General features: G+C 43.0%; 1 protein-coding gene across 2 annotated transcripts; it reads left to right on the top strand.

Moving 5' to 3' along the window:
• Positions 1-767: 767 nt before the first annotated feature.
• RBM5 (RNA binding motif protein 5) lies at positions 768-27,052 on the top strand. Of its 2 annotated transcripts, XM_025916007.2 has the most exons (25): positions 768-905; positions 2,271-2,341; positions 3,989-4,154; positions 4,929-5,084; positions 9,270-9,339; positions 9,829-9,902; positions 12,367-12,450; positions 13,839-13,899; positions 14,538-14,603; positions 14,864-15,024; positions 15,619-15,716; positions 16,320-16,407; positions 16,568-16,645; positions 16,727-16,799; positions 18,097-18,182; positions 18,580-18,664; positions 18,880-18,971; positions 21,607-21,768; positions 22,232-22,381; positions 22,465-22,536; positions 23,161-23,340; positions 23,626-23,700; positions 25,161-25,258; positions 25,337-25,466; positions 26,406-27,052. In XM_025916007.2, the coding sequence occupies exons 2-25, from the start codon at positions 2,325-2,327 to the stop codon at positions 26,529-26,531; spliced, it is 2,448 nt and encodes an 815-aa protein (XP_025771792.1). In that variant the 5' UTR covers positions 768-905; positions 2,271-2,324; the 3' UTR covers positions 26,532-27,052. The 2 variants fall into 2 exon arrangements, with proteins under 2 accessions (XP_025771792.1, XP_086554305.1); XM_086698179.1 differs by lacking the exons at positions 768-905; positions 3,989-4,154.

Raw genomic sequence — 27,052 nt, 5'->3', positions numbered from 1 at the left:
TTTATGAGTTGAGAAGGGCTGTGAAGGGGATGATGGTGAGTTTTGACTGTAATTTTGAGATGCTATTAGACATCCAACTACTAACTGTTAAATTAACCCTGGAAAATGACTTTCAGGAGCCTGTGCCTTGGATTGGAGAATATCAATCAAATGACACTCTGAAGATCTGCCTTCAAGAATTCTCTTAATTTCAGAGTGCCTGGCTGGCTCAGTCAGAAGAGCATATGACTCTTGACCTCAGGGCTGTGAGTTCAGCCCCATGTTGGATATAGAGATTACTTCTAAAGAAAAAAAAATTTTTAAAGAATTCTTTTAACTTCCACAAACCTCATTTTCCTCACCTGCAAACTGGGTTTAATAACCATCTCATAGATTATAAAAATGAAAATAGGTATTTCTAAAGCACTTAGCCCAAACAATCTAGAGTCCAATAATGCAATAGTCGGTCAACTAACCTTAGTTCTCTTAAAACTGGGTTACACGTGACGTTTTACATCGTGTCCGTGAACACAAACTGTACTCTTTTAAGGCTTTTGTAACAAGGGCAAAGAATTACCAATAAAGGTAAGAGTTCTAATCTGGGTCTGCAAATGGCAGATTGGCAACTCCGCCCTTGGTTTTGAAAAACAACAACAACAACAACGAAATGCGCAGGAAATTAACACAGGGCGTGAGTGACAGGATGCCTTAGCGACCACACTTCCCAGCAGTCTACGCGCAGTCAGACACCGTCGCGGATTGGACGCCACCTCAAGAGGCTGGTGGTGCGGGGGAGGGGACAGGCGCGAGGTACTGTGGGTAGGAGACGGCCGTCGGCCGAGGCGCCATTTTGTGAGGCAGCCGTACCCTGTTGGAGATTCTGGGGCACAAAACCGCTACTTCTGCCACTTCGGTCTCTCCTGGGGGTAAGTGCGGCAGCCACCCGTAAAGACCGGCAGTTCATGCTTTTGAGGCAAGCCTCGTGCAGCTTCTCTGACAGCCGCGGGCGGCGGCCGATCAGTCCCAGCCGCATCTCTAGAGTAGCTACCCGAAGCATTGGAGGGCCGCGCCCCTGCTCGCCGCCTGCGCTGTCAGCTCTCGGAGGGCGTCCTCCCGCCCAACCTGAGGCCCACTTTTTTTCGGGCGCTTGACTGTACCCCTGCCGGAACGCATTTCCAACTCCCCACCCAGCTGAATGTGGAGCCATCGCCTGTCCTTTGGGTACTTCTCGGGGGTGTCCGGCAGTTTTTAGCCGCCATCGCCCCGCAGCTGCAGTTGAATCCGCCTATCCAGGAGGAGGTTCGGTGAAGGCTGATCTGCGGGCTGGGAGCCTCTTGGGGTTCGGGAGGGGCATGTGCAGGCAGAAAGGGAAAGCCGGACGCCGGAGTGGGTCGCGCAGGCAGTGGCGCCGCCATCTCGGCTGCAACACCCCACGGAGGTGGGTCCAGGCGCTGCCGGAGACACAAGGGGCGGCATCTGAGATTCTGCTCAGGACCTTATTTCTCCCAGGTGGTTCTCTTCCATTTATTAATTCAGCAAATGTTCGTTGAGCGCCTGCTCCGGAACAGGCGCCAGGGACGGCTGTAACTAGTTTCTCAGACCTCGCACGCATCGAACGCGGTCTAGCTGTGTGATGTTTTATTACCACCAGGGCGCTGCGGGGCCTAGTTGGTCGCCTCAAGGGCTTGTGGTGGTTATTGTTGCTGAGGAATTAAGTCGTGTCGAGGTTTGCTCTTGTCTTACTGAAATATGAAATAGCTTTGGATCAGCCGTTACGTTATAAATGGAGTAGATTTCAGTCAGCACGGCATTCTGGCTTCTAAAATGTTTCAACTTTTCATCAGAAAATACTGAATTTCATGTTGCTGCTTGTATTAATAAAGACACTTTGATTAATGTTTTGAAAAGGTCAACTACCCCGTTGGAGTTGCTTTGATTAGAACACAGGGAGCTGATTGCATCTCTGCCTTTTTTGCTTTGTAATCCTAAAGTAGGGGAAGGGAAGGAGTTTTTTTCCTGTATTCTTTTATGAGTTTGTTATCAAATAGAAAATCTAATATTTTAAAGTATGCCTTATCTTCCTGCTGTGCTCATTTCAGTAAAACCTTAGTGTGATTTTAGTATTGACAGTTGATTCCCACCTCCCTCCTCTCCTACCTCCCCGCCGCCACCTTGTATAATCACTGTTAATAATTTGATGTAATTCCAACCTCAGCAGTGTCCTAGCTTATGGAATGATGGCCTTAAGTGATCTCTCAAATTTTCAGTGATCAGTCTCTCTTATTTCCTAGAAAAAAACAAAATTTGAACCTTTTGGAGCAGAGTGCTACATCTTCAGTAGGACAATGGGTTCAGACAAACGGTAAGTTACTAGCGTACCTGTCTTTGTTCACAACATTTCATTGGGAAACTGAACTACTTGTTAAAAATTGATTGTTTATCAAACAAATGTAAGGGACTATTTTGTGCCAGGCATTGCTGTTAGCCCCTTCATGAGCCTTGCTCTCACAAGCAGGTGGCTTAGTGAAAGAATTGAAGTACTGTGTGAACTCTGCTATATAAAAGAAGTCGAGGGTGCTGCTAGAACACATAGGAAGCATGTGTTTTCCTGGAGACATCTAGGAAAGCTTCCTGGAGAAAGTAATCTTTAAGGTGAAGCCTGAGGATAAGTAAGAATAAAGGAGGGCAGGGTGGAGTGGTTCACTGAGAGTTCCCAGTGTGGAAAACAGCCTGTGCAAAAGCCAGAAGAGATCATACAGTCTGCCACTTTACATAGTACCCGGCTGTAGCAAGCAATCAGTGAATGCCAGTTCTTGTTACTGTCCACTCCATAGCAAGATGATCCAGATTTATAGAAGCTCTGGACTATGGATTACATGAAAAATAAATGAATTGAAAAATTGCTAAAGAATTAGTAGAAAATTAAGATGACAGCATTTGGCTGCTCTGTCATCTGGGGATTCTCCCACCCAGACCATTTGATTTGAATACTCGACTTTTACTTATTCATTCCTCCTCAGTATTCAGGCTGGTCCCAGTGGTAGATCAAATCAAATTAACAGCCCAAAGAGACTCAGGAAAAGTTCTTGTCACGTGATGTCATTGTTCTAATGCTGTGTTAGCAGTCTGTGATTCCAAATTACTTACTAAACTAACATTTACCCTTTTAGGGTTTCCAGTCCCTGTAGTTCACATCATGAAGTAGTCCTAGATTACTTGTTCTGTTGGTTTCTTTTTAGTAAATTTGTATTCTCTAAATGAGGCACTTCTAAGCCTTTCCTTTGTCTTACCCTCACACGGTTTTATGAACCTGATAAACAGTTTATGAAAAAACTAGATCTTTGGTCAAATGGGATTAAGCCTCTTGTTATTAGATTTTCCTGTGAGACCTAACGCTGCCGAGTAACCAAAAATAAACCAGATGTTCTAGGAAATGATGTTCTCTGCTGGTGCTAGTTAGTAACAAATGAACTTGGTTAACTGCCTGATAAGGAAAAAAAAAACAAAAAACAAAAACTAATTTAATTCATCCAGGTTGTTGGTCCATTTCCCAGTAGTGTGATACCCTGGAGAGTGGATGAGTCAGAACACTCTCTCCTTTGAAATTGGGTGAAATGCTAAAAATTGCTTTCTTCCTATTTTTGATCACTAAGATCTGAATCAGGGATGGAAGGGGTGATACGTGTGTAGACTACAGGCTTGGGAATACGCAGGATAAACTTGGACAACCTGACCTTTGTAAAAAAATATTAAACCCAGACATTTGATATCCATATTTTCAGATTTAGCATTATCTCCTGAAAGTTATTTTTTCCTTTAAGGAATTTAGATGTTTTTCCTAGTAGTTGTCTTTATAAACTAGAATTTGGTGATCACATTTTGAGGGATACTTTAAACTATTTGGGTATCTTATAAACTGAGCTGTAGGGGTATGTGTTTTCTACCATGTTTTCTAAAGGTATAAAATGTGATTTACTTTAGAGTAAATGAAAATTGTTTTCCCTGGCAGAGTGAGTAGAACAGAGCGTAGTGGAAGGTACGGTTCCATCATAGACAGGGATGACCGGGATGAGCGTGAATCCAGAAGCAGGCGGAGGGACTCAGATTACAAAAGATCTAGTGATGATCGGAGGGGCGACAGATACGACGACTACCGAGACTATGATAGCCCAGAGGTGAGTGGTCAGCAATTGGTGTGAAATAGTTAGATTATGAATTGTATGCACAAAGCCTTTAAGATTCTGGAAATGAAATAAGTATACCAAGTGTAGAACTCTCTGTTGAATATTATATTCAAATTCTATTATTCTGAAATCTGTTGAGATAACTCTAACCCTCAAAGACAGCTGAGCCTCTGGTAATAGAAATTACTGGCCAGGATTTACATAGGGCTCACTGTGCACCAGGCACTCTTTTGAGCACTTGACTTACATGAACTCGTGTAGGTCTCATTACAACTTACGGTACATGTCTTCCCATTTTAAAGATGAAGCAATTGGAGCGTAATAATATACCAACACTGTGCCTCAGATGCTATTTCTGAAAGTTGTAGTTTCAGTCACCGTAGTTTTTTTCTCATTTCTCTTCTATATGTAAATAGAGCTTTGTTTAGAAGTAATTGTGTTGCCCATATAATTATGCAGGGCTTTTTTTTTTCATGCATACAATCTTCATATTGTGACAGGTCATGTAGTATTTCACTGTGTGTTAGTGTACTGTACAGTGAGTTGTTAAACCGTTCTTCCTGAACTAATGGTTATGGCCCTTCTTTTTTTGTTGTTTTTTTTGTTTGTTTTGGTTTTTGTGTTTGTTTTAGAAACACTACAGTGAACATCATCATAGAGTTCCAGTATCCTCTCTCTTGTTCCTAAAGATAAATTCCTAGGGCCTGGATCAAAGAATATAAACCCAGTGTGATTTTAATTGTAATTTTATTTATTATAAATCAGAGAGAACGCGAAAGAAGGAACAGTGACCGATCCGAAGATGGCTACCATTCAGATGGTGACTATGGCGAGCATGACTACAGGCATGACATCAGTGATGAGAGGGAGAGCAAGACCATCATGCTGCGCGGGCTTCCCATCACCATCACAGAGAGCGATGTAAGGGGAGACAGCAGTTATAATGAGCAGTCCAGTAGGCACAACCGATTTGGAACTTCTGCCATTTTTTGTGCTATTGTTTTATCTCAAGCTAACATCTCAGCTAGTGAAGTATATTTCTGTCTTTAGGATGGAGTTCTTTCAACTTGGTTCAGAAGTTAATTACCATTTATATTTAGACTTTGAAGCTCAACGTAGAGGAGGTCTTATTCCTTCAATAGCCCTTAGAAGGTAGTTTTTTATTTTTATTTTTATTGGATTGGTTACTTACTCAGTGAGGATGTATCAGCAAAAACATTTTCTTCATGATCTGGCCACCTTTGATTTGATGAAAATTATACTATCCGTTTGAGACCTAAGAACGCTGTTGAAAAGGAAGGCCATTACTTGGCTCCCCACTCCTAGAACTGGCCAACAAGGGCCTTGGTATACTGGGCGCTATCTGACTTTCACTGGCATCTCTGGCCCTCACCCATTCCTTCTAGCCACATCCACCACCTGCCTCCCCTGCAGGCCACTTCAAATATGTTCATTGTTCTACCAGTGTGCCTTTTTCTGCTTGAAGTCTCCATTATGTGAAGCCTTCCCTGATCTACTAGGCAGACTGGTGTTAGAAGAGGTCCTGTTGAAAGAGGTTCTGCAGAATGTCCTGGTGGGGGGAAAAAGAAAGAAAGAAAAAGGGCTGCCTGGCTGGCTCAGTTGGTAGGGCATGCTACTACTGAACTTGGGGTTGTGAGTTCAAGCCCCATGTTGGGAGTAGAGGTTATTATTACTTAAAGTTTACTTACTTATTTTGAGAGCGAGAGCAGGCATAAGCAGAGGAGGGGCAGAGAGAGGAGAGAGAGAATCCCAAGCAGACTCTGTACTGTCAGCTTGGAGCCTGACTCGGGGCTGGAACTCCTGATCCTGAGATCATGACATGAGCTGAAACCAAGAGTCAGACTCTTAACCAACTGAGCCACCCAGGTGTCCCTGGAGTAGAAATTTTTTTTTTTTTTAATGTTTGTTAATTTTTGAGAAAGAGACAAAGAGAGACAGAGTGCGAGCCAGGGAGGGACAGAGAGGGAGACAGAATCCGAAGCAGGCTCCAGGCTCCAGGCTCCAATCTGTCAGCACTGAGCCCGAGGTGGGGCTCGAACCCATGAACCGTGAGATCATGACCTGATCTGAAGTCGGACAGATCTGAGCCACCCAGGTGCCCCCCCCCTTTTTCTTAATGTCTCTGGAGGTTTAAGGGAGGTTTTATTAGTGGAGGATAAAGAAGGGTTCCAGGGAGATCTTAGTTGAACTGATTCTTGAGGGATAGAAAGAAATGTTTGGGTTTGGTGGAGAACTGGGGGAAAGGTGTAGACTGCACTTCTAGGCAGTAGGGTAACATAAGCACGCCTGGAAATAGATTCTGAATTTAGTCAAGGCATTGAACCAGGTTGATTTGGCTGATGTTAAAGGCTTTTGGCAGGGGTGAGGGATGTGGGAAGGTGCTGTTGAGGCCAGGCTCTGGAATCTTTAAAAGCCCAGCTAAGTATAAAGTTACTGGGGCACCTGGGTAGCTCAGTTGGTGTAAACACTAGAGCTTCTGACTCTTGATTTCAGCTCAGGTCATGATTTCATGCTCAGCATGGAGCCTGCTTGAGATTCTTTCTTCCTCTGTTCCTCTTGCCCGCTTGTGCACGCACAGTCTCTCTCTCTCTCTCTCTCTAATAAAATTAAAAAAAAAAAAAAAAGGTACTAAGGGCTTTTCCTAGTAGCAAAAGCTATGCAAGTTAGAATGTTGGAGGAAAGAATGGTAGTGGGTAGACAGGGAAGGCAGAGATGAGCACAGGTAGGGGCAACGGTGGGCATGTAGAATAAGATGAAGGAAATGCAGGAGTCCATTTAGGAAAGTTTGCTTGTTTAGCAGGTTGTTCCCTTGAGTAGTCTGCTGACCTGTGATCCTGGGAGTCTGCAGAGGAAGTGAGTAGCATGGAGAAGCAGTGCTCTAGCTGACTTGGGGAACCTCCCTGCTGGCAGTGAAACAAGATTGTAATGCTTTTGTATTTCAGGCTTCTTCAGGGAAATAGAATCGCCTACCATAAGAAGGCTGGTTTTCAAAGTAGAATTTCTCAGGCCCCCAAATTATGTAGTATTCTTAGCAGATTCATTTGTTGAGGTTTTAAAACATTTTAAAATTATAGTATTTAATCTCCTGGACTTCAGTTTATCATTTTCATTATTGTTTATCTTTTTTTGTTTAGCCCTCCCTCCCCCTGACTGACATGAACTCTTACAATAACTATCTTTAGTTACTATGTTACTATATGTTACTGTTACCACTGCTTTTGTAGTAACTATCTTTAGTTATTCTGATGACCAGTTAGTTATTACTAAGCATGGACCTGAGTCACATGGTGGGGTCTGGCTCTGTGTAGAACTTCTACTCTGTGGAAAAAATAGACATAGTCGATTCTCTTTCTTTGGGGTGGTTATCGTCGGTTTATAAAGTCATTGCAAATAGAATACAGAATACTGAACTATCACTCCTAGAGAAGATACAAAGTTAGGTTCCTGTGAGCCTCTGGTCACAACATTTTCATCAACAGATCAATACATAACCTTGTTTTAGGTGCATTTTGGTTTAGAGATACCTTATTTAATATATATTGTTGATTCATAAACCTTGAACTCACATCTAGCCACACTATAACTTGTACCTGAATGAAGCTTGTCTTACATACATATTTTTTCTGTAAGGGACATCATAGCCTTCTTGCATTCAGGAACACTAGACAGAAACTCCAGCACTACATTTGGAGAGCCATTTTATTCTTTATTTTAAATTTTTTTATTGTTTTATTTTAAAGCACAAGTGGGGGGATGGCAGAGAGAGAGAGGGAGAATTTTAAGCAGGCTTCACTCTCAGCTCAGAGCCCAACACAGCACTTGGTCCCATGACCCTAAGATCATGACCTGACCCAAAATTAAGGGTTGATGCTCAACTGACTGAGTCACCCAGGTGCCCCTGGAGGGCCATTTTAGATAGTGAAATCACCAGGGCGCCTGGCTGGCTCAGTTGGTAGAACATGTGACTCTTAATATCAGGGGTTGTGAGTTCAAGCCTCATGTTGGGTACAGAGATTACTTCAAAACAAAACAACTAGGTAGATATATGGATAGTGAAATCAACCAAAGGTACAAAAATGTGATAACTTGGCACTAAATAGATAGTGAAAAAGATACTTGCTTACATTATGAAAGCTGAAACCAGGCAAAACATCACCCCGGCCTGGGACCGGTGCATCAAGTGACTCAAACCTTTCCTTCTCCTGCATATGTCCACAGATGACTTGGAAGTGCCAAAAGTATTGATTTGGAGTTACAAATTTCAGTGAATGGGCAAATTTGCAAACACAGAATGCACAAATAATGAGGATCGATAGTGTATAATCAATCCCATAGCCTTTGCACGTAATTATGGAAAGTTGGAGACTTTGTCTCACAAATTTGGCCCTGGTTTTTTTTTCCTAGGAGTATTGCTACCTGGCATGGTTGATAAAGAGATTAGGGTATTTCATTGCCTTTTGTAGTAAGGGCTTGGTCTGACATCAGTAACAAACCTTCTAGCCCAAATTCATTTTTCTAGGCCCAGTTATTGCTTGACCTATTAGGAGCCTAGGAATGTTATGAGCTTTGTTAGTTTTCACCACTAATGTAAATATAAGAAAATTATTTCTTTCGTATTGTGCAAAAAATGTTTGAGAGAGTTCCTTGTGTTTTTGGCTATTGATTCTTGATCATATACTTCAGAGGACAATAGCACATTCTTTGCCTCTTCTAAATTTCGTTTTCTTTCTGGTGCTTTAAACAAAGGACAGCAAAGTGATACTAGAGGAGAGAAGCTTGCAGGACAGCATCCCGTGGGCAAGACTGTTTATAACATAAATACTTGTACCTCAGGGAAATCCCCAGGCAGCATATAAAGAATGCGTTTGAGGAAAAAAAAAAAGTGCGTTTGAGGCTGTTCTAATGCATTTCATTTCTGTGAGAAGCGTTCCCTTTTTTCCATGTTTAAAATAATTGCATTTTGGTGATAGAAGTTAAAAACTTGGCTGATTAAAGCAGTTGATGCAGTTCTTGGTCCTTGAATTTTCTTTGATGTGGAATAGTTTGTGGCTGAAGCTTTAACTATAAACGTGTAAAACTCTGCAGATTCGGGAAATGATGGAGTCCTTTGAAGGCCCTCAGCCTGCGGATGTGAGGCTGATGAAGAGGAAAACAGGTGAGAGCTTGCTTAGTTCCGGCGGTTCTGGCTCTCTTCCCCATTCCCACCTCAGCCCCTAAAGACCATCCTGATTCCCCCAGTCTTCAAGCACATGAATTCAGAATGAAAGGTTTGCCATGGCTAAGGAATGTGACTCTTTGAAAACGATATTAGAGAGCACCTGAGGACCTTTTTAAAAACTTTGTTTTTAGGGGCTTTTTTTTTCCTTCGGTAAGTAGTGATTTATAAACTCCTTGTTTGACTGTTTGTAGTCGGTTGCATGGTTACTTTTTAAGCGTGGAATCAAATCGAGTGGCACTTAGTTCAGGCGGCTTGGTTCCTTGCCATGGCAAAGTATCAAGAAGATCCCCAAGTCAAGTCACATTTGTAAAGCTGCTTCCCAATTGGCTTTGTCACGCAGTGTTGAAGCAGTGGGAGAGAGATTCACCTGTTATAAAGGAACTGACTAACACGAGTATCCCGTCTATATCTGAATGCTGTCTCTAGGTGTAAGCCGTGGTTTCGCCTTCGTGGAGTTTTATCACTTGCAAGATGCTACCAGCTGGATGGAAGCCAATCAGGTTGCTTCACTCACCAAGTCTAGATATTCATGAAAATGGAACAAGTCTGTACAATTTAAAAAAAAAAAAGGTTGAAGGAGTGGTTTGTTCCAAAGGAGTGATTTTTTTTTAAAGAAAAGCTTTGTATATATTAAAATTGATATTATTAGAATAAATAACAGCAGCAAGGACTGCATTGCAGAATGTGCTCTGCCTTTAAACATGGCTGCCTGGCAGGACTTTGTTAATCACTGAATACCTGTCTGGTGATTACCAAAACATCTTAATGTTCCCTTTTCCCCTACTGATTATGTTCCTATTCATTATGTCCATTGAGAGTAATCTTAAAATACCCACTCTCGATTCGACAGTAAAGAGAATATAGTAGAAGTCTACTACTGGCATTTTGTAAGTGATTCCTTATTTCTACTTGGAGACCGTAAGCCTCCTGGAGGCATAACTGTTCGTTTGGGTCTTCAGGACTATTTAAGGACCTCTGTGGAATTTATGAACAATAAGTCTGATGAGATTAGCCTGGGAGCTAGTGTCCTGCTGCTGTCTAATCTAGTTAAACTGGCATTAACGTTCTAATCTCCCTGAGAATGCCTTTTAAAGTCCGTTGAAAGCAAATCATTGATGGTTCTTTGATGTAGCATTAACTGAAGTGTTCTACAGTTTGTCAAGAAAACGTTCAGTACTTGGCACTTCAGTAACATTTTTTGCCAGAACTCCATAGCACAGTGTTGAATGCCTTAACCAGATGCGTTCTGAGAAGTTTGCTTAACTCATTATGTTGCTTTTCTGCAGCATTTTATTTGTCACCCATAAATAAGAGTTACATTCTTTAGTAATATAACAAGACTCACTAATGAGGGTATCATTTTGATTGATTTGTTAGATTTTTAAGCCTCTCATTTTCTTAACCCAGAGGTGACAGCCTGATCTTAACAAAAGTGAAGCTTCATTTCATACCATGGACATCATACTAGTAAATATAGAATATAAACACAAGCTTCATGTGAGTCTGCTTTCTTGATGTGACAGCATCTTTTGATGCAGTGGAGGTATCAGAATGACTTGCCTGGGAGTTTAAAACTCCAAAGAAATTAAAACCCACAAGACATTTAAAAAGATCTCCACAATTTTAATGTATACAAAGCTAAGTTACTGTGTAATATTTCATTACAGTTCAAATTCACTCCAGAAATAAAAGGCTAATAGGATTAGGGACTCAGTGATAGTTTGGAGTCTCCCCCAGCACACACCCCTCCTACTGGGATGATCTGTTGACATATCTCCCAGCTTCATTTTTGTTTCTGTACAACACAGTGAGTGGATGGCCCTTCAGCTTTTTCCTTCTTGGCCAGACATGCAGTCTTGCCTTTAGATAATGCAGAGACAACATTCACAGCATGTCTTAACTCTTCCAGGATTTGCAAGAACCAAATTGCTCAACAGTATGTATATTTAGAGGGGTTAGACTCCTTTTAAAAATTTGGATATCTAACCTCCTACTAATTCTGTTCTGATATTGTCAGAACATCCCATTCCCTCCCCCCTCCTGCCCCCCCCCCAATAAAAAAAAGAAGAAGAAGAAAAGATGCTCCTGTTAAATGAAGGCTCTTTGGGGGCAGGTGCTGGATATACATACTCTTGGCTAGACTGATTGAGCTTGGAGTTTTGACCTTCAAAGTTGATTCCCTTTTAGTCACATGGTTGACCTGAAGGGTAAGGTGGTGTATGCATTTATAAACTCTTCCGACCCCCCTGAAGAAACTTCATTGGCCTCCTGGTTACTCATCCTGAAGAGAGTACCATGTATTTCAGTGAAAAACACATCCATCACTTAGGACGTGACATGGTTTCAGTTGGCAGGAAGAAATCTCATTTAGCTGCTTTAGAGTGGATGGCATTCAGAATAGGCCCTCCTAAGAAAAAGTTGTAACCAGATTCCCTTTAAAAATGAGCTCCCCTCCCCTCGTCCCCCAGAGGACAGACACATGCTGAAGCAGGAGTTTGGGGAAAGGGAAACTAGAAAGGCTTTTACTTTACATAAGGACGGGGGACTGGGGGAAAAGTGAAGCGAAGCCCAAGGACACCATGCTGAGGCTAAAGTAGGCAATCTCAGAACTGGGAGAGTTGTGTCTTCTGCTTTTTGAAATAGACTGTCACTCTCGGGCAGCCTGGCAATGCTGAATGTTAGGACTTCTGTCTCTGCTGGAGACACGGCCTGGTGCATGTCAGCGGTTAGAGTTTGGCAGCTTTCTCAGCACTCCCTGACTCCGTTTACCTTTACTCCGCATCCCATTCTCTTACTGCCTATCTGAAGGATTGGATGGGCAGAGTATAGGTGGCGGTGGTTGGTCCTCCCCGTATGTTGTCCATTTAATTCCAGAGCACTGATTTTTCCGAAGTGTGCTCTGCCCTGGGAAAATGGACACATGTTCCTCACAATGGGAATAACTAGTTACTTCTTTTTTTACAGAAAAAGCTAGTGATTCAAGGAAAGCACATTGCGATGCATTATAGCAATCCCAGACCTAAGTTTGAAGATTGGCTTTGTAACAAGGTAAGCATGTGTTCTTCCCAGATAGACCAAACTCCTTCAAGTTTTGTTTTCTCTTTGTCTGTCTGAACAAGGAAGCTAGAAAGTATACAATCACCAGCTTTTATCATAGGGTGATTTTCCTGGTTCATGACTTTCTTTTCATCCTCCTGTGCAGGTACTAGAATCCCTAGAACAATAGAGATTTTTTTAAGATCCAGGTTCTTGGACACCTGGGTGGGTCCGTCAGTTAAGCCTCCAGCTTCAGCTCAGATCATAATCTCAAGGTTCACAAGTTTGAGCCCCAGTTGGGCTCGTACTGACAGCTCAGATTCTGTGTCTTCTCTCTGTCTTCCCCTCCCCTGCTCACACTGTCTGTCTCTCTCTTTCAAAAATAAACGTTGAAAAAAAAAAAAAGATCCAGGTTTGGGGTTGCCTGGGTGGCTCAGTTGGTTGAGCGTCTGACTCTTGATTTTAGCCCAGGTCATGATCTCACAGTTCGTGGGTTCGAGCCCTGCATCAGCCTCTGTGCTGACAGCGTGGAGCCTGGTTGGGATTCTCTCTCTGCCTCTCCTTCACTCATGCTCCCTTGCTCTGACTTCAAAATAAGTAAATAAATATTTGGGGGGTTGGGGGGAGATCCAGGTTCTAAGCTCAGTGTTTCAATTAGGATTTTAGGTTTGTTCCACTTTACTGTTTCTTGATTTCTAGAGCTCTCAACTTGTGGCATAGTCCTTAATTACATTAACAAAATCCTTCTGACTCTGCTCAAGTTATGTAAGATCCGTTATGGTTCTGTCAGGGCACCTGGCTGGCTCATTCGATAGAGCATGCACCTCCTGATCTCAGAGTCGTAAGTTCAAGCCCCACATTGGGCATACAGCTTACTTAAAGAAAAAATAATAATACTAAAAAGAAATTTAAAAGCAGAAATATTGTACTCCTGTCAGCATTGCACCATTTGAGCTTGCCATTCTGAGAGTATTCCGATTCATTGTTCTTCACGTCTACTGTTTCCAGAAGGGGGCTTGACAGTATTCCATTCACATCTTGCTTGTGTGTATAGAGTGGTCCATATAGTGAGTGCTCTTCTGATTGAAGAACACACTTTGCCACTCTTTGCTGTAGGGTTTTTGGGTGAACTTAAACTTTCCCTCAACTTGATAAATAGGGAATTCTACTTCAAACTATGTCAAGATTTGTTTTTCTTGTTAGAATTCACATACTGAAACATTTTACATTTAAAATTTTTAGGTGAATGCCCTTTTGTCTTGGTTACATGTTATCACTCTCTGCTTTTTTATTTGCTTACTGGGACTTGTCCATGGCCCTGTAGCCCCTAACCCACCTCATCACTAGTAAGCCTGGCCTACTGTGAGAAATAATTACAGAGAAAACTTTTTTTCTTCCAGTGCTGCCTTAACAATTTCAGGAAAAGACTAAAATGCTTCCGGTGTGGAGCGGACAAGTTTGGTAAGCCCAAACTCAGCTATTTGGAATATGCATTGCAAACCTGACTAATTAGGGGGCACCTGGGTGGCTTAGTTAATTGAGTGTCCAACTCTTGGTTTGGGCTCAGGTCATGATCTCATAGTTCATGGGTTTGAGCCCCAAGTTAGGCTCCATGATGATAGCGCACCCCTGCATGCACACTATTTCTCAAAAATAAACTTAAAATTAACAAACCAAAAACCTGACTAATTAGGTTGTCTGTGGTATAGATTGTAAAGCATTTCAGGAAGTCATGTATCTTCTGTAAACTTGCTTACCTTGTGTTAGGGAGATGCTTCTGATGACTGTGTGTGCAGAGAGTTCCTTTATTTTCCAAAATTAAGTCTGCTCACCTGGTTTGCATTTTGAATCTGTTTTTCTGTAGTACCAAGGTAGTGTCAGTCCTCTCCGGCCCAGTTTCTGCATTCCACATGTATCATGTCAAAATTAATGATGTTTTATTATAGCCACAGATGGTTTAAAAAGAAAAAAATAGCTACTACATTTGCTTACAATTAAAACTTCGGGGTTTGAATGTATTTCTTTACTAAAAAAAATACTGGTTTATTATTTGTTTGTCTTCAGTAACTGACTCCCCCTGTCTCCTCCCCTTCTTGTAGACTCTGAACAGGAAGTGCCCCCTGGAACCACAGAATCTGTTCAGTCTGTGGATTACTACTGTGATAGTAAGTTCCAGTATATTCTTGGCCTTTATGGTATTACTTGACCTCAGTTGGAAGTTTTTGTGCTCTTACACTTTTTTAATGACCAACATTAGCTTTAGTTTATCCCATGAAAGATTGGTTTTTAGAATCTTCTCCATGTCAAAGTACAAGATATACTAGGAACCTCCCAAATGGATTTATGTGTTTGTACTTGAGCCTGCCTTCAAAAGCATTGGTGGTGGTAATGCACATACATGTTATTTGTCTCTTTTCACCTCCAGCAATCATACTTCGAAACATAGCCCCGCACACTGTGGTGGATTCCATCATGACAGCGCTGTCTCCCTATGCATCCTTAGCTGTCAATAACATTCGCCTCATAAAAGATAAACAGACCCAGCAGAACAGAGGCTTCGCATTTGTGCAGCTGTCCTCTGCAATGGTGAGCTCACTGAATCTTTTCTTTTAAGAGAAACTGGGCTTGGAGCACCTGGGTGGCTCAGTCAGTTAGGCAGCCGACACTGAGCATGGAGCCTGCTCAAGATTGTCTCTCCCTCTGCCTCTCTCCTCTGTTCATGTTCTCTCTAGAATAAAATTAAATAAACTGGGCTTTAAGAGACAAATGTGGTTCATCTAAAAGTAGTACTCTCTGTAAGGCTCCTGGAACCCAAAGTTCAAGACTACGTAATGATAGTTATTGTAGTGCTAAATTAGAGGACCAGTTACTTTGATAAGTGGTAAAAATAATGCGTATACCTGTGAATGATTGGCAGAACTGAAGTTTTGAGCCACACTTTAATTTTTCCTTCTTGCTTTGTTTTAGATTGATTTAGCATTTACTCCTTTAATAATATGGAATGCCTTCATGTGCTGGAGGAAAGAGGGCTGTATTTTTTCCTTGAGGTTTCGTGTGTACAAACAATTATGAATTACTGTTCTTTTTTAATAGAAAGCTGTATTTGTTTGAATGGGGTAGGTGGTAGGGAGAGATTTTAAATTATAGGACAAAATGGTCTTTCTTGATCTTCTCCTTCAGGATGCCTCTCAGCTTCTTCAGATATTACAGAGTCTCCATCCTCCTTTGAAAATTGACGGCAAAACTATTGGGGTTGATTTTGCGAAAAGTGCCAGAAAGTGAGTAACTTCATTGTCCTTATTTCAAACTGCCGTATTTGCACACTTGCCCAGGGATGCTTTGCTGACTGTACCCTAAGCCCATGTTCTCCTCCCTGAGACACAATCCTCCCTGGTTGCCAAGGTCAGGAGGGAGTCAGCTGTCTTTCTTAAAACATATTCTTTCCTGTCCTGAGGAACCAGTTGCTGGAAAACTACAAAGCAGGACAGAGGCAGACATGGCAGTTGGGTTGAGAATATGTGCTATGCAAACAGCTTCAAGGTGGTGCAAACCCATCTGGAAATAATCTTTTCCTTCCAGAAGCTTCGTATAGAGAAAGCTTTAGTCTAGAGATATACATGTCCCATTTGAAGTGTCATTACTCATCCAGCAGATACCTTACTAGATGGCAGGATACAGAGTAAAATGGTGACACTACAGAGACATTTGCCCACTGAGGAATTGGCCCATGGAGACCCCTTTCTGCCCTGAAATGAGGCCTTGCTAGCATTTGAGAGTTCCCGACAAAGGCTAGAGTGAATTGATGTTTCCTTGACAGTATGGGAGCATGGATAGGAAGCATACTGAGATAGAATCACATGCTTGGATTTTTGTGGTTTCAGAGACTTGGTCCTCCCAGATGGTAACCGGGTCAGCGCCTTCTCTGTGGCTAGTACAGCCATTGCTGCAGCTCAGTGGTCATCCACCCAGGTAAGATAGATATTTTTTGTCAAAGTAGTGTGTTGGTGCCCAAATTCACAGAAGTAGTCTTAGAAGCTCTCTAAGGACAGTATAAGGGAGTACTTCCTGGCTTCTTTCCTTGGTGTCTACTAAACTCACCTGTGTGTCCTCTTCTTTTGACATGCTGTAGTCTCAGAGTGGTGAAGGAGGCAGTGTTGACTACAGTTACCTGCAGCCAGGCCAAGATGGCTATGCCCAATACGCTCAGGTAGGTAGATTTGACCAACATCCACCTTCTCTCCAGAGCATGTCTGAGAACAGCAGCTTTTAACAGTGCACTTTTCTTCAGTACTCACAGGATTACCAACAGTTTTATCAACAACAAACTGGAGGATTGGAATCTGATGCGTCATCTGCATCAGGTAGTAAACTTCATCTGTTTTACCTTTTGTTTAAGTAGCTGTGGTTGAGGAGATAGAACTAGATGTCCTTGGCGCTTGGAGGGCTCAGTTGCTTAAGCGTCTGACTCTTGATTTTCCGGTCGTTAGATTGAGTCCTGCAATGGGTTCTGTGCTGTTAGCACAGATCCTACTTGGGATTCTCTCTCTTTGCCCCTCCCCTGTGTGTACTTGCTCACCCACGTGCGCACGCGCTCTCTCTCTCTCTCTCAAAACAAATAAATGTAAAAAAAATAATAATTAGATGTTTTAACTAGACCCCAAGCCAGGAGTCCATTTCCCTGCAAGGTGGGGGTGGGGGGTGGTGCACATTCAGTGCTGTCTCCATGTGCGTAAGGTTCTGAGGAAGATTAGAAGTACTTGAGTCGCTGAGAGTGTGAAACCCATGTTGTGATGAGTATTTGTTCTTGGAATTCAGCTTTGTATCTCCCCTGTGTTGTTTGGAATCATGGGTGCCCACATAGGTTCAAATGAGCAGGGAGGGTATGGCCCTAGATTCTGGTGACCAGAAATCAATCGCAAGGGTCATTATAAGAAGGCCTTGCTTTACTTTTTGTTGTAGAATTCTAAAAGTCTTATGGGTAAATCTTTTCTCAACCCCAGATATGGATTCCTCTTCCTTTTTTTCAGTTGTCATACAGAATATTTAACTTTGTGACATTCTAGTAGGATTATAAAAATGAAAATGTCATAGGTTCCAGGATGCTTAGTAGGAATTAAGAACTGATACATCAGGGCACCTGAGGCTCAGTTGGTTGACCGTCAGACTCTTCATTTTGGTTCAGGTCATGATCCCACAGTCATGAGATAAAGCTCTACATCAGGCTCTGCACTGAGCGTGGAATCTGCTTAAGATTCTTTCTGCCTTTGTCCCCACCCCCGCTCGTATGTGCACATACATTCTCACTTGTTCTCTCTAAAAATTACAAAATAGGGGCACCTGGGTGTCTCGGTCACTTAAGCATCCGACTATGGCTCAGGGCATAATCTTGTGGTTCATGGGTTCAAGCCCCACATTGGGCTGTGTGCTGACAGCTCAGAGCCAGGAGACTGCTTTGGATTCTGTGTCTCCCTCGCTCTTTGCCCCTCCCCCACTCATTCTCTGTCTTTATCTCTCCAAAAAGGTATATAATAATAATGATGATAAATAAGTAACTGACCTCACGACAGAAGGCTAGTTTGGGTATTACAGATAAAGATATTTGGCTTTGAGTTCATTGCCTTGGCCCTTTCTAACCCTGCATGCATCATTTATCATCAGGCACAGCAGTGACCACCACCTCAGCGGCTGTAGTGTCCCAGAGTCCCCAGCTGTATAATCAGACCTCCAATCCGCCTGGCTCTCCGGTAATCCTGTTATCCTAAATACAGAACTGGTGACTGTTGGGGAAACTTTATTTTGTTGTACACGTATTATCCTTTCCTGCTGTATGAGCCAGGATTGAATAATACACAGACATTCCGACCTTACTTCTCTGTTTGGTAGTATTAGATAATGAAATAATTTGGAGTGTGTATTTAAAACCTAAGATTCCAAACAAGGGGTATTTATACATTCTGCATGCTTCGACTTGACCTTTAGGAAGAAAGTTGTCAGCATGTGTTTTGCTCAAGGATTGCCTTAGATCATTGCTACAATGTGTCTGTCAGGGGAGCCCTTCCTCCTGGATGGATGATTGCAGTGATTTAGTTCTCTTAAGAGGCTTTACAGTTGAAATTATATTGAAGCTGCTGTTCTTTCCAGACTGAGGAAGCACAGCCTAGCACTAGCACAAGTACACAGGCCCCAGCCGCTTCCCCCACTGGTGTAGTTCCTGGTACCAAATATGGTAAGCCAAACCTCATGGGGCTGTTAACAGTTGGAAGGTCCTAGTTGTTGTCTGTGTCTAGTAAGAGTTCCTCTCCCTTTGTGGGTGTCAGAGGGACACTTGGGGATATGAGAGAAGACGACCATTAAGGCCTGCTGCATCTCCGTGGCTTAGAATTTGAAGTAAAGCCAGTTTCTTTATCTGGAATGACCGTGTGCTGGATTTTGTTTTTGCAGCAGTGCCTGACACATCCACTTACCAGTATGATGAGTCTTCAGGATATTATTATGATCCGACAACAGGGCTGTACTATGACCCCAACTCACAGGTAAATGCAGTTTTCCTCCCCAGCGTCACTAGAAATATCTTTGTTTCACTTAGTCTGTCTATGAGGCATGAAATGAAATACCTTCTGCAAAGGAGCAAGTGACCCAGATTAGTTTTAAGTTCTTCAGAACCACCAAGATGTAATTTCTATTTTAGTATTTTAATTTTTAAAGGTTAAAAAAAGATGTTTTCAGGTACAACGTACATACAGAAAAATACACAAGGGGCGCCTGGGTGGCTCAGTTAAGCATCCAATTCTTGATTTCAGCTCATGATTTCACAGTTCGTGAGTTCGAGCCCCAGCCTTCTTGGGATCCTCTCCCTCTCTCTGCCCCTCCCCCATTCATGTGCACTCACTCTCTCTGTCCCTCTCTCTCTCCCTCCCTCTCTCTCAAAAATAAACAAACTTCAAACAATAGAAGAAAAATATACAGAGCTGAAGTGTACTTTTTTTTGAATGTTCATATGTATACACATTCATATATATCAGCACTGAGAGGAGAAAACATTCCTGGCATGCTGAAGGTTCCCTTATGCCCCTTGTCAGTCAGTACCCATCCCCTTCAGTAACCACTAGTCAGACTTCTAGTACTACCGTGGATTAGGTTGTCAAGTTATTATAGGTGGTTGTTAGTCATTATGTAAAGACCTAGATTGAAGTTTCAAATTGTGGTTTCTCTTCCTATGTATTTTTTAAAACTGAGATGAAATTCACATGACATAAAATTCACTTTTTTTTTTTTTTTTTTTAAGATTTTATTTTTGCATAGGGGCGCCTGGGTGGCTCAGTCGGTAAGCATCCGACTTTGGCTCAGGTCATGATCTCGCAGTTTGTGAGTTTGAGCCCCACGTAAGGCTCTGTGCTGACAGCTTGGAGCCTGGAGCCTGCTTGGGATTCTGTGTCTCCCTCCCTCTCTGTCCCTCCCTCCCCCGCTTGTGCTCTGTCTCCCAAAAGTAAATAAGCATTAAAAAATAATTTTTTTCAAAAAAATTTATTTTTGCATAAACCTAGCGTGGGGCTCGAATTCACAACCCATGAAATCAAGAGTCTCATGCTCTACTGACTGAGCTAGCCAAATACCCTTAAAGTTTACCCATTTTAACCATTTAGAATGTATAATTTGAATATACTGGCAATGTTGTGCTACTATCACCACTACAAAACATTTTTTAAATTTATTTTTAGTAATCTCTGTACCCAACATAGGGCTCAGACTCATGACCTTGAGATGAAGAGTTGCATGCTGCTACTGACTGAGCCAGGCACCCCTTAAAGTTTATTTGTTTGTTTGTGTGTTTGTGTATTTATTTTGGTAATCCAAAATACTTTCATTGCCCCAAAAAGAAACTGTGTACCCATTAACAATCACTCCTTTGTCCCTCCTTACCCCAGTGACCACTATTTTCTTTCTGTCTCTACAAATTTGTCTCTTCCAAGCATTTCATATAAATGAAGTCAGATGACATGTGACCTGTTGGTGTCCAGCCTCTTTTACTTAACATCCTGATGTTTTCTTGAGGGTAGAAATTAGCAGATCTGTGGGGTGATGTTTTATTTTTAGTAGTGGTAGATTATTTTGAAGAGGGAAGGCAACACTAACACTCCATAAATAAACAATTACTTATGACCAGGAGCTGTATATATAGAATAGGAAAATAAGTGCTTTTAACAGGTACTTGGTATTGAGAGCTTGTGGTTTCTGAGAAAGAGGTGTGAAGCAATGAGGGACCCACCTGAGCAAGCCAAGCCTTGCGTGGTTCTTCCGCTCCTCTTGCTTGGTGAAGAGGTGAAGTCTGACCATTATCCAAGCAGTTCTTAGTGGCCATGTTTTTGTTGTGACTTCTGCGTCTGACCCATACCACCTTCCCTAGAAGAGACATGACAGATGTCTCTCCTGGGTCCCTGCTGAGTGAGTAGAGCGAATGACTAAGGAAGAAAGAAGTGGAGAGATAGGTGCTACCTATCTCCCATTGCAGTTCATTCGACATACATCAGATCTGGTCTTCCAGGCTCCCAAACTGGCTTTTTACAACCCTGTGTTTGGTTACCTGGGTTTCCAAAGGGTTTTGATGGTTGGACCCAGTAATGAGCTGTTAACTGGTTGTCACAGAGGATGTGTGATTTAAAAACTCTTTCTGAACAAGGGGAGTCTGGCTGGCTCATTTGCCAGAGCATGCGACTCTTGATCTCAGGGTTGTGAGTTTGAGCCTCACGTTGGGTATAGAGATTACTTAAAAAATAAAATCTTGAAAAAAAAAAAAAAAACCTCCCGCTGAACCACTTGTTCTGGCCTCCTGGTTTGTGTAAACAGTCTATGGAAAGGAGTGAGACACATTGCTCTTCGGGTGCCCTCCAGGCCCACGGATTAGATTAATGGTATTACACTGTTGAGAAACCATATTCTACTTTTGTCTAAGAAGTTCCGTACCTCTTCACTGGCCAGTTCATCATCCTCACCACACCAACACATACAGCAGCTTCTCTCTGAGCAGGAGATACTACTGCTCAGCAACATGTTTTATGTTTATATGTTGAATTTTTTTTGACAAAGCAATTTTGTGTGCCTTTTTGACAAAATGATCCTTTAATGGTTTGACAAAGCAGAAAGTCTGCATTAATTGTGCTTTGTTTCTAGTACTACTACAATTCCTTGACCCAGCAGTACCTTTACTGGGATGGAGAGAAAGAGACGTATGTGCCAGCTGCGGAGTCCACCTCCCACCAGCAGACGGGCCTACCTCCTGCAAAAGAAGGGAAGGAGAAGAAGGAGAAACCCAAGAGCAAAACAGCCCAGCAGGTGAAATAATGACCCAGCCAGGGGACTTCAAGGTCTTTCTGGGGTATTGGGCTTAGTTTTTTTTTTCTTTTCTTTTCTTTTTTTTTTTTTTTTTTTTTGAGTTCTGGCCTCTCTGTCAGCTTTATTTGGATTCTCAAAAGCTGGGCCACACGTTTAATTTACATTAAGTTCATAAAGCATTTTTAATTTTTTAGTTGTTTGTCAGTTGCCCATATACATACTTAGAAGGAAGTATATTTGGGAACACTGCACAGGCTTTCAAGCAGTATTCGTTAATGATTTTGATTGTATGCAATAGTGTGTCATGAAGAGATTTGTAGGTAGAAGTAAGGGCAAAGGGGGTTTTGTTCCAGAGCACGTGATTGAGGTGAGATCCTTAATGGCTTCTTACTGTGGCACAGGGGCTGACTATTGTCTAAACTCACATATCTAAATGGTTTTTTTCATGGTTATTTGTCATTAGATCGCTAAAGACATGGAACGCTGGGCTAAGAGTTTAAACAAGCAGAAAGAAAATTTTAAAAACAGTTTTCAACCTGTTAATTCCTTGAGGGAAGAAGAGAGGAGAGAGTCTGCTGCAGCAGATGCTGGCTTTGCTCTTTTTGAGAAAAAGGTAACAGTAGCAGGAATGAACATACTTCTTCATGGGAACTTCAGTAAAACTTGAGGCTTATGACTTGTTTCTCTGTTTCCCAGGGAGCCTTAGCTGAAAGGCAGCAGCTCATTCCAGAATTGGTGCGAAATGGAGACGAGGAGAATCCCCTCAAAGTAAGGAAGGACCACCAGTGTTTTAAGGCCATTTTTGTGGTTTGTGTCTTCCTGTGATTCTCAGCTTCATCTTGGCTAATGTGATTCCTACTTAAAACTGGATGTGGTCACTGTTGGTGGGTATTGAAAAGCTTCTGCACATAGAATCCATGTCTAGGGCTTTATTTTCTGGGTGAAAGCCAGTGAGATGGAGCATTGAATGAAGCCTGAATTTGAATTCCTAAGCTCAGTTGAGTTTTATTGCATTTGTAAATAGAGGGTTTTAACAGTTTGGAAAGAGAAAATTAAGACAATAAAAAGTGTTTTACTTGATAGATACTGGTCTGGGTGGGCCATTACCCTGATCTGTCGTATTTGGGGTTTTCATCTATAATGAGTAGTTTGAAAACAACCATCCAGGAACTTTTCCTGGGCCCCAGGAGTTTGGTGCCAGCAGGCTGTCAGGCCCAGCACTTGAGGACCTGACTGTTCTGTACAGCCGGATAAATGCAATTTCACTGTTGAAGTATGGCATGGGACATTGGGAGTTCTCACACATCTTGGATTACACGTTGCTTTATCCAGATACATAGTCATCACTGCTTCCTGCTGTACATTTCCAATGACCCACCCTTTTGTCCCCAGAGGGGTCTGGTTGCTGCCTACAGTGGTGACAGTGACAATGAAGAGGAGCTCGTAGAGAGACTTGAGAGTGAGGAAGAAAAGCTGGCCGACTGGAAGAAGATGGCCTGCCTGCTTTGCCGGCGCCAGTTCCCTAACAGAGACGCCCTGGTCAGGCACCAGCAGCTCTCAGACCTTCACAAGGTGGCCATGATTCTCTGAGCTGATAAGAGGCAGGGAGGGGAGGCAATGAGGCAATATGGGTGCCCTGATGTTGAGTGAATGCCTTTCAGAAGACTGTTCTGATGGTAGTCTGTTCTACATCATAGAGTGGCAAAGAGCATGGCAGCTCCATATACACCAGGCTCTGGTTTTCATGCTGTAGTGCGTCGATTGGGCTTTGACTCTTAGACTAAATAGGTGTTGATAATGTTATTTCAAATGAGGATGGTCCGAATTCTTACTACGTCTGTCAAATCTCTTGTACAGCAAAACATGGATATCTACCGACGATCCAGACTGAGTGAGCAGGAGCTGGAAGCCTTGGAGCTAAGGGAGAGAGAGGTGATTGAGGGTCACTGTGCCACTAGAAGGAGTATCTTGTATTTGCTTTTAGAATTTATTTGTAGCACTTAATTCCAGGTCCCAGGGGCAAGGTAGGATTTGTCATACCACATGTCACCCGGCCATTGTGGCTCATGTCAGGTTATAGGTGCTTTGTGAGCACTCTGCACCCTCTCTTTATGAGGATGGACAGAAGCACATCCTCAAGGTTGCTCACAACTTGTGAATGCCAAATACTTACTGGTGAAGTATACTGGATTTTAGTAAAGAGAAGGTGATCTCTTCTGGCCTGCAACGAGGGAGGCTTCAAATTAGGCCCAGAGGATATCAGGGCATAAGACAGACGCAGTGATACAGAAGGAAGTAGTGGGCAGGACTGGGTTTGGGGTGAAGGCAGCAAAAGCAGGTGAGGCCAATAATGGACAGGCATTTGATGGTTCATGAGGCAAGTTGAGGGCCAGCCAGGCTTTAAAAAGAAATTGAGGGGGGCGCCTGGGTGGCTTGGTCGGTTAAGCGTCCAACTTCGGCTCAGGTCATGATCTCACAGTCTGTGAGTTCGAGCCCCGCATCGGGTTCTGTGCTGACAGCTCAGAACCTGGAGCCTGTTTCAGATTCTGTGTCTCCCTCTCTCTCTGCACCTCCCCTGTTCATGCTCTGTCTCTCTCCGTCTCAAAAATAAATAATAGTTAAAAAAAAAATTAAAAAAAAAAAAAAGAAATTGAGGGCCGTTGGTTAGAAATCAACCAGTGGGCAAGTTACTTGAAATTTTTCACCACGTGATAATTTTGCAGTTCGACTATCTGTAATTAGGGGTTTTGCTTTTGTTATTTTCCACTGTTTGTGGTGCCATCTGTCCCTGGAGATGGGCCTGTCCCAAGTGGTAAGGGGAATGGCATCTCTGCCCTGCTCTTCCTCTAGGACCCTGGGAGATGTACCCACGGCCTAGCAGGTGTGTTGAAGAGCTTGACAGGTGACGGCTAATTAAATAAAATTCCTTGTTGGAGATGTAGGTGGGCCCCAGGTTCCACACACAGTTAATCCCTACAAACCGACCATTTTCTCAATACGTTTTTTTTAAGTTTATTCATTTTTTTGAGAGAGGGTGTGCGTACACGAGCAGAGAGAGAGAGAATCCCAAGCAGTCTCCATGGCTCCACGCCGTCAGCACAGAGCACGACGCCAGGCTTGATCCCATGAACCCGTGAGATCATGACATGAGCCAAAATGAAGAATCAGACGCTCAACCAACTGAGCCACCCGGGGGTCCCCAAATGTACCATTTTCGGTATTGAGTGCAGTAAGGGGGAAAAAACAAAGGTGTTAGGTGTTTCAGACCACTCAAAAAGGCCAAACTCCAGACTAAGGAAGTGTCTGAGGGTGGTAATCACAAAGTCTAGGTGCATTAGGTTGTTGCAGCTTCAAGTCTGAATGTCTTTAACAGCGTTTTTTCTCGCACGTAGATGAAATACCGAGATCGAGCCGCAGAAAGACGGGAGAAATACGGCATTCCAGAACCTCCAGAGCCCAAGCGCAAGAAGCAATTTGATGCTGGCACTGTGTATGTGTTGTGTACCTTTTCCACTTCATTAGCAGGGGCTGTGGCTGTGTTAAGTAACTGTGTGTTTGCCACTGGCAGGAATTACGAGCAGCCCACCAAAGATGGCATTGACCACAGTAACATTGGCAACAAGATGCTGCAAGCCATGGGTTGGCGGGAAGGTTCAGGTTTGGGAAGAAAGTGTCAAGGCATCACAGCTCCCATCGAGGTAAGCAGTGAGATTGGGCTTCTGTGGTTTGCAGGTTTATTTTGGTGATGAGATGAGGTCAAAGCACCCAGACAGCCTGGGACCCAGGGACCAGCTTTACCTTTACCATAAAAGGCCATCTCCTCTGGCAAGCCCAATGGAGTCTGGTTCCTGGCCGCCCTCCTTTATGTCACTCTTCTTTTAAGATGTCATTTGAGAGGAATGGGTGTGGTACCCTACTTGATTTTTCTGGTCTTTAGTTTTCTTGGGTAAAAGCTGTCTTGAGAACTGTATATTCCTATGTCCTGTTAGAAACAGCCCCTTACTGAACACTAATTCATCCAGATAGCTTAGATTAGGTTTTTTTCAAGGTACACTGTGGTTTAATTTCTTAATCACCATGTAGGTGATCTTGGTTATGTATAAAACAAGTTACAATTTAGTAGGATTTTTATCCATGATAAGAAATTTTTTTAGTTGCTCAAAGCTCAGATTGAGATGTAATCTCAGGGTCAGGAGTCCCCCAGCCACTGGCCTTCTAGACAAGAGCGCCACCAGGGACTGTTCCTTCTCTAACCTGGCAGCCCAGCTTAGGTCAGACTCCTACAGGCCATGTTTATCTTGTGCAAGCCAGTTCTGCCATCGGGGTGTCCTGCTACAATCTGCCCATGATTACCAGACCTTCCTAGGCTTCAGTGGAGTATTTTGGGGCCCTTAATAGGTACAGAAGCCTGCTGAGCAGGCACTGGGGGACAGGGTTGGGGGATGTGTCTCCATCTGCCTGTGTTCCCTAGCACATTTTATTCCTTCAGTCCTTAACCCTACTCCAGGTCTCCAAAACTTCCTCTCTTCTGTCCCCTGGTGGGTGGTCCTTTTCAGTTGGGAGTCTGCTGGATGAGCAGGGGTTGAAGCGGTCCACACCCTACCTGCCCTCTGCTGACAGAAATTCTGTTCCCCTAGGCTCAAGTCCGGCTAAAAGGAGCTGGCCTAGGAGCCAAAGGCAGTGCATACGGACTGTCGGGTGCGGATTCCTACAAAGATGCTGTCCGGAAGGCCATGTTTGCTCGGTTCACGGAGATGGAGTGAGGTTCAGAGAGAGAGGGAGGGCAGGAAAGATGATGAGCTCCTCGGAGCACAAGGAGTGGTCCATCTCCTGAATTCACTCTTAGCGCCTGTCTCTTTAAGGGCATGCCTTGTGCTGTTAATAGTTTTTAGGGCGAACCACTCCATTCTACAAGGTTCTCCCACTTAAAGGAGTTCCCCTTATATGGGCTGTCTGGTGAATGGCCTTCCTTCCTGCCAGAGGGCTTGTGAGCTGGCCAAGGGGACAGTGAGTCTTTTATACTTCAGTGTACATAGTGTAATGTAGTGTGTTTTACATGTGTAGCCCATGTCGTGGTCCGTCAGCGCCTCTCATTGCTAGGGGGTGTTGAGATGCCCTAGGTGGTATGTGACACCAAAGCCACCTCTGTCATTTGTTGTGCTGTCTTTTCTTGGCAAAAGCCTTGTGTATATTTGTATATTACACATTTGTACAGAATTTTGGAAGATTTTCAGTCTAGTTGCCAAATCTGGCTCCTTTACAAAAGAAATACCTTGAAAAATGA

This window comes from Puma concolor, chromosome A2, assembly GCF_028749965.1.
Source record: "Puma concolor isolate L17-30 chromosome A2, mPumCon1.1.hap2, whole genome shotgun sequence".
NCBI classification, from domain to species: domain Eukaryota; kingdom Metazoa; phylum Chordata; class Mammalia; order Carnivora; family Felidae; genus Puma; species Puma concolor.
The sequence above is the reverse complement of the archived record's forward strand: the minus strand, read 5'-3'. Positions and strand labels throughout refer to the sequence as shown.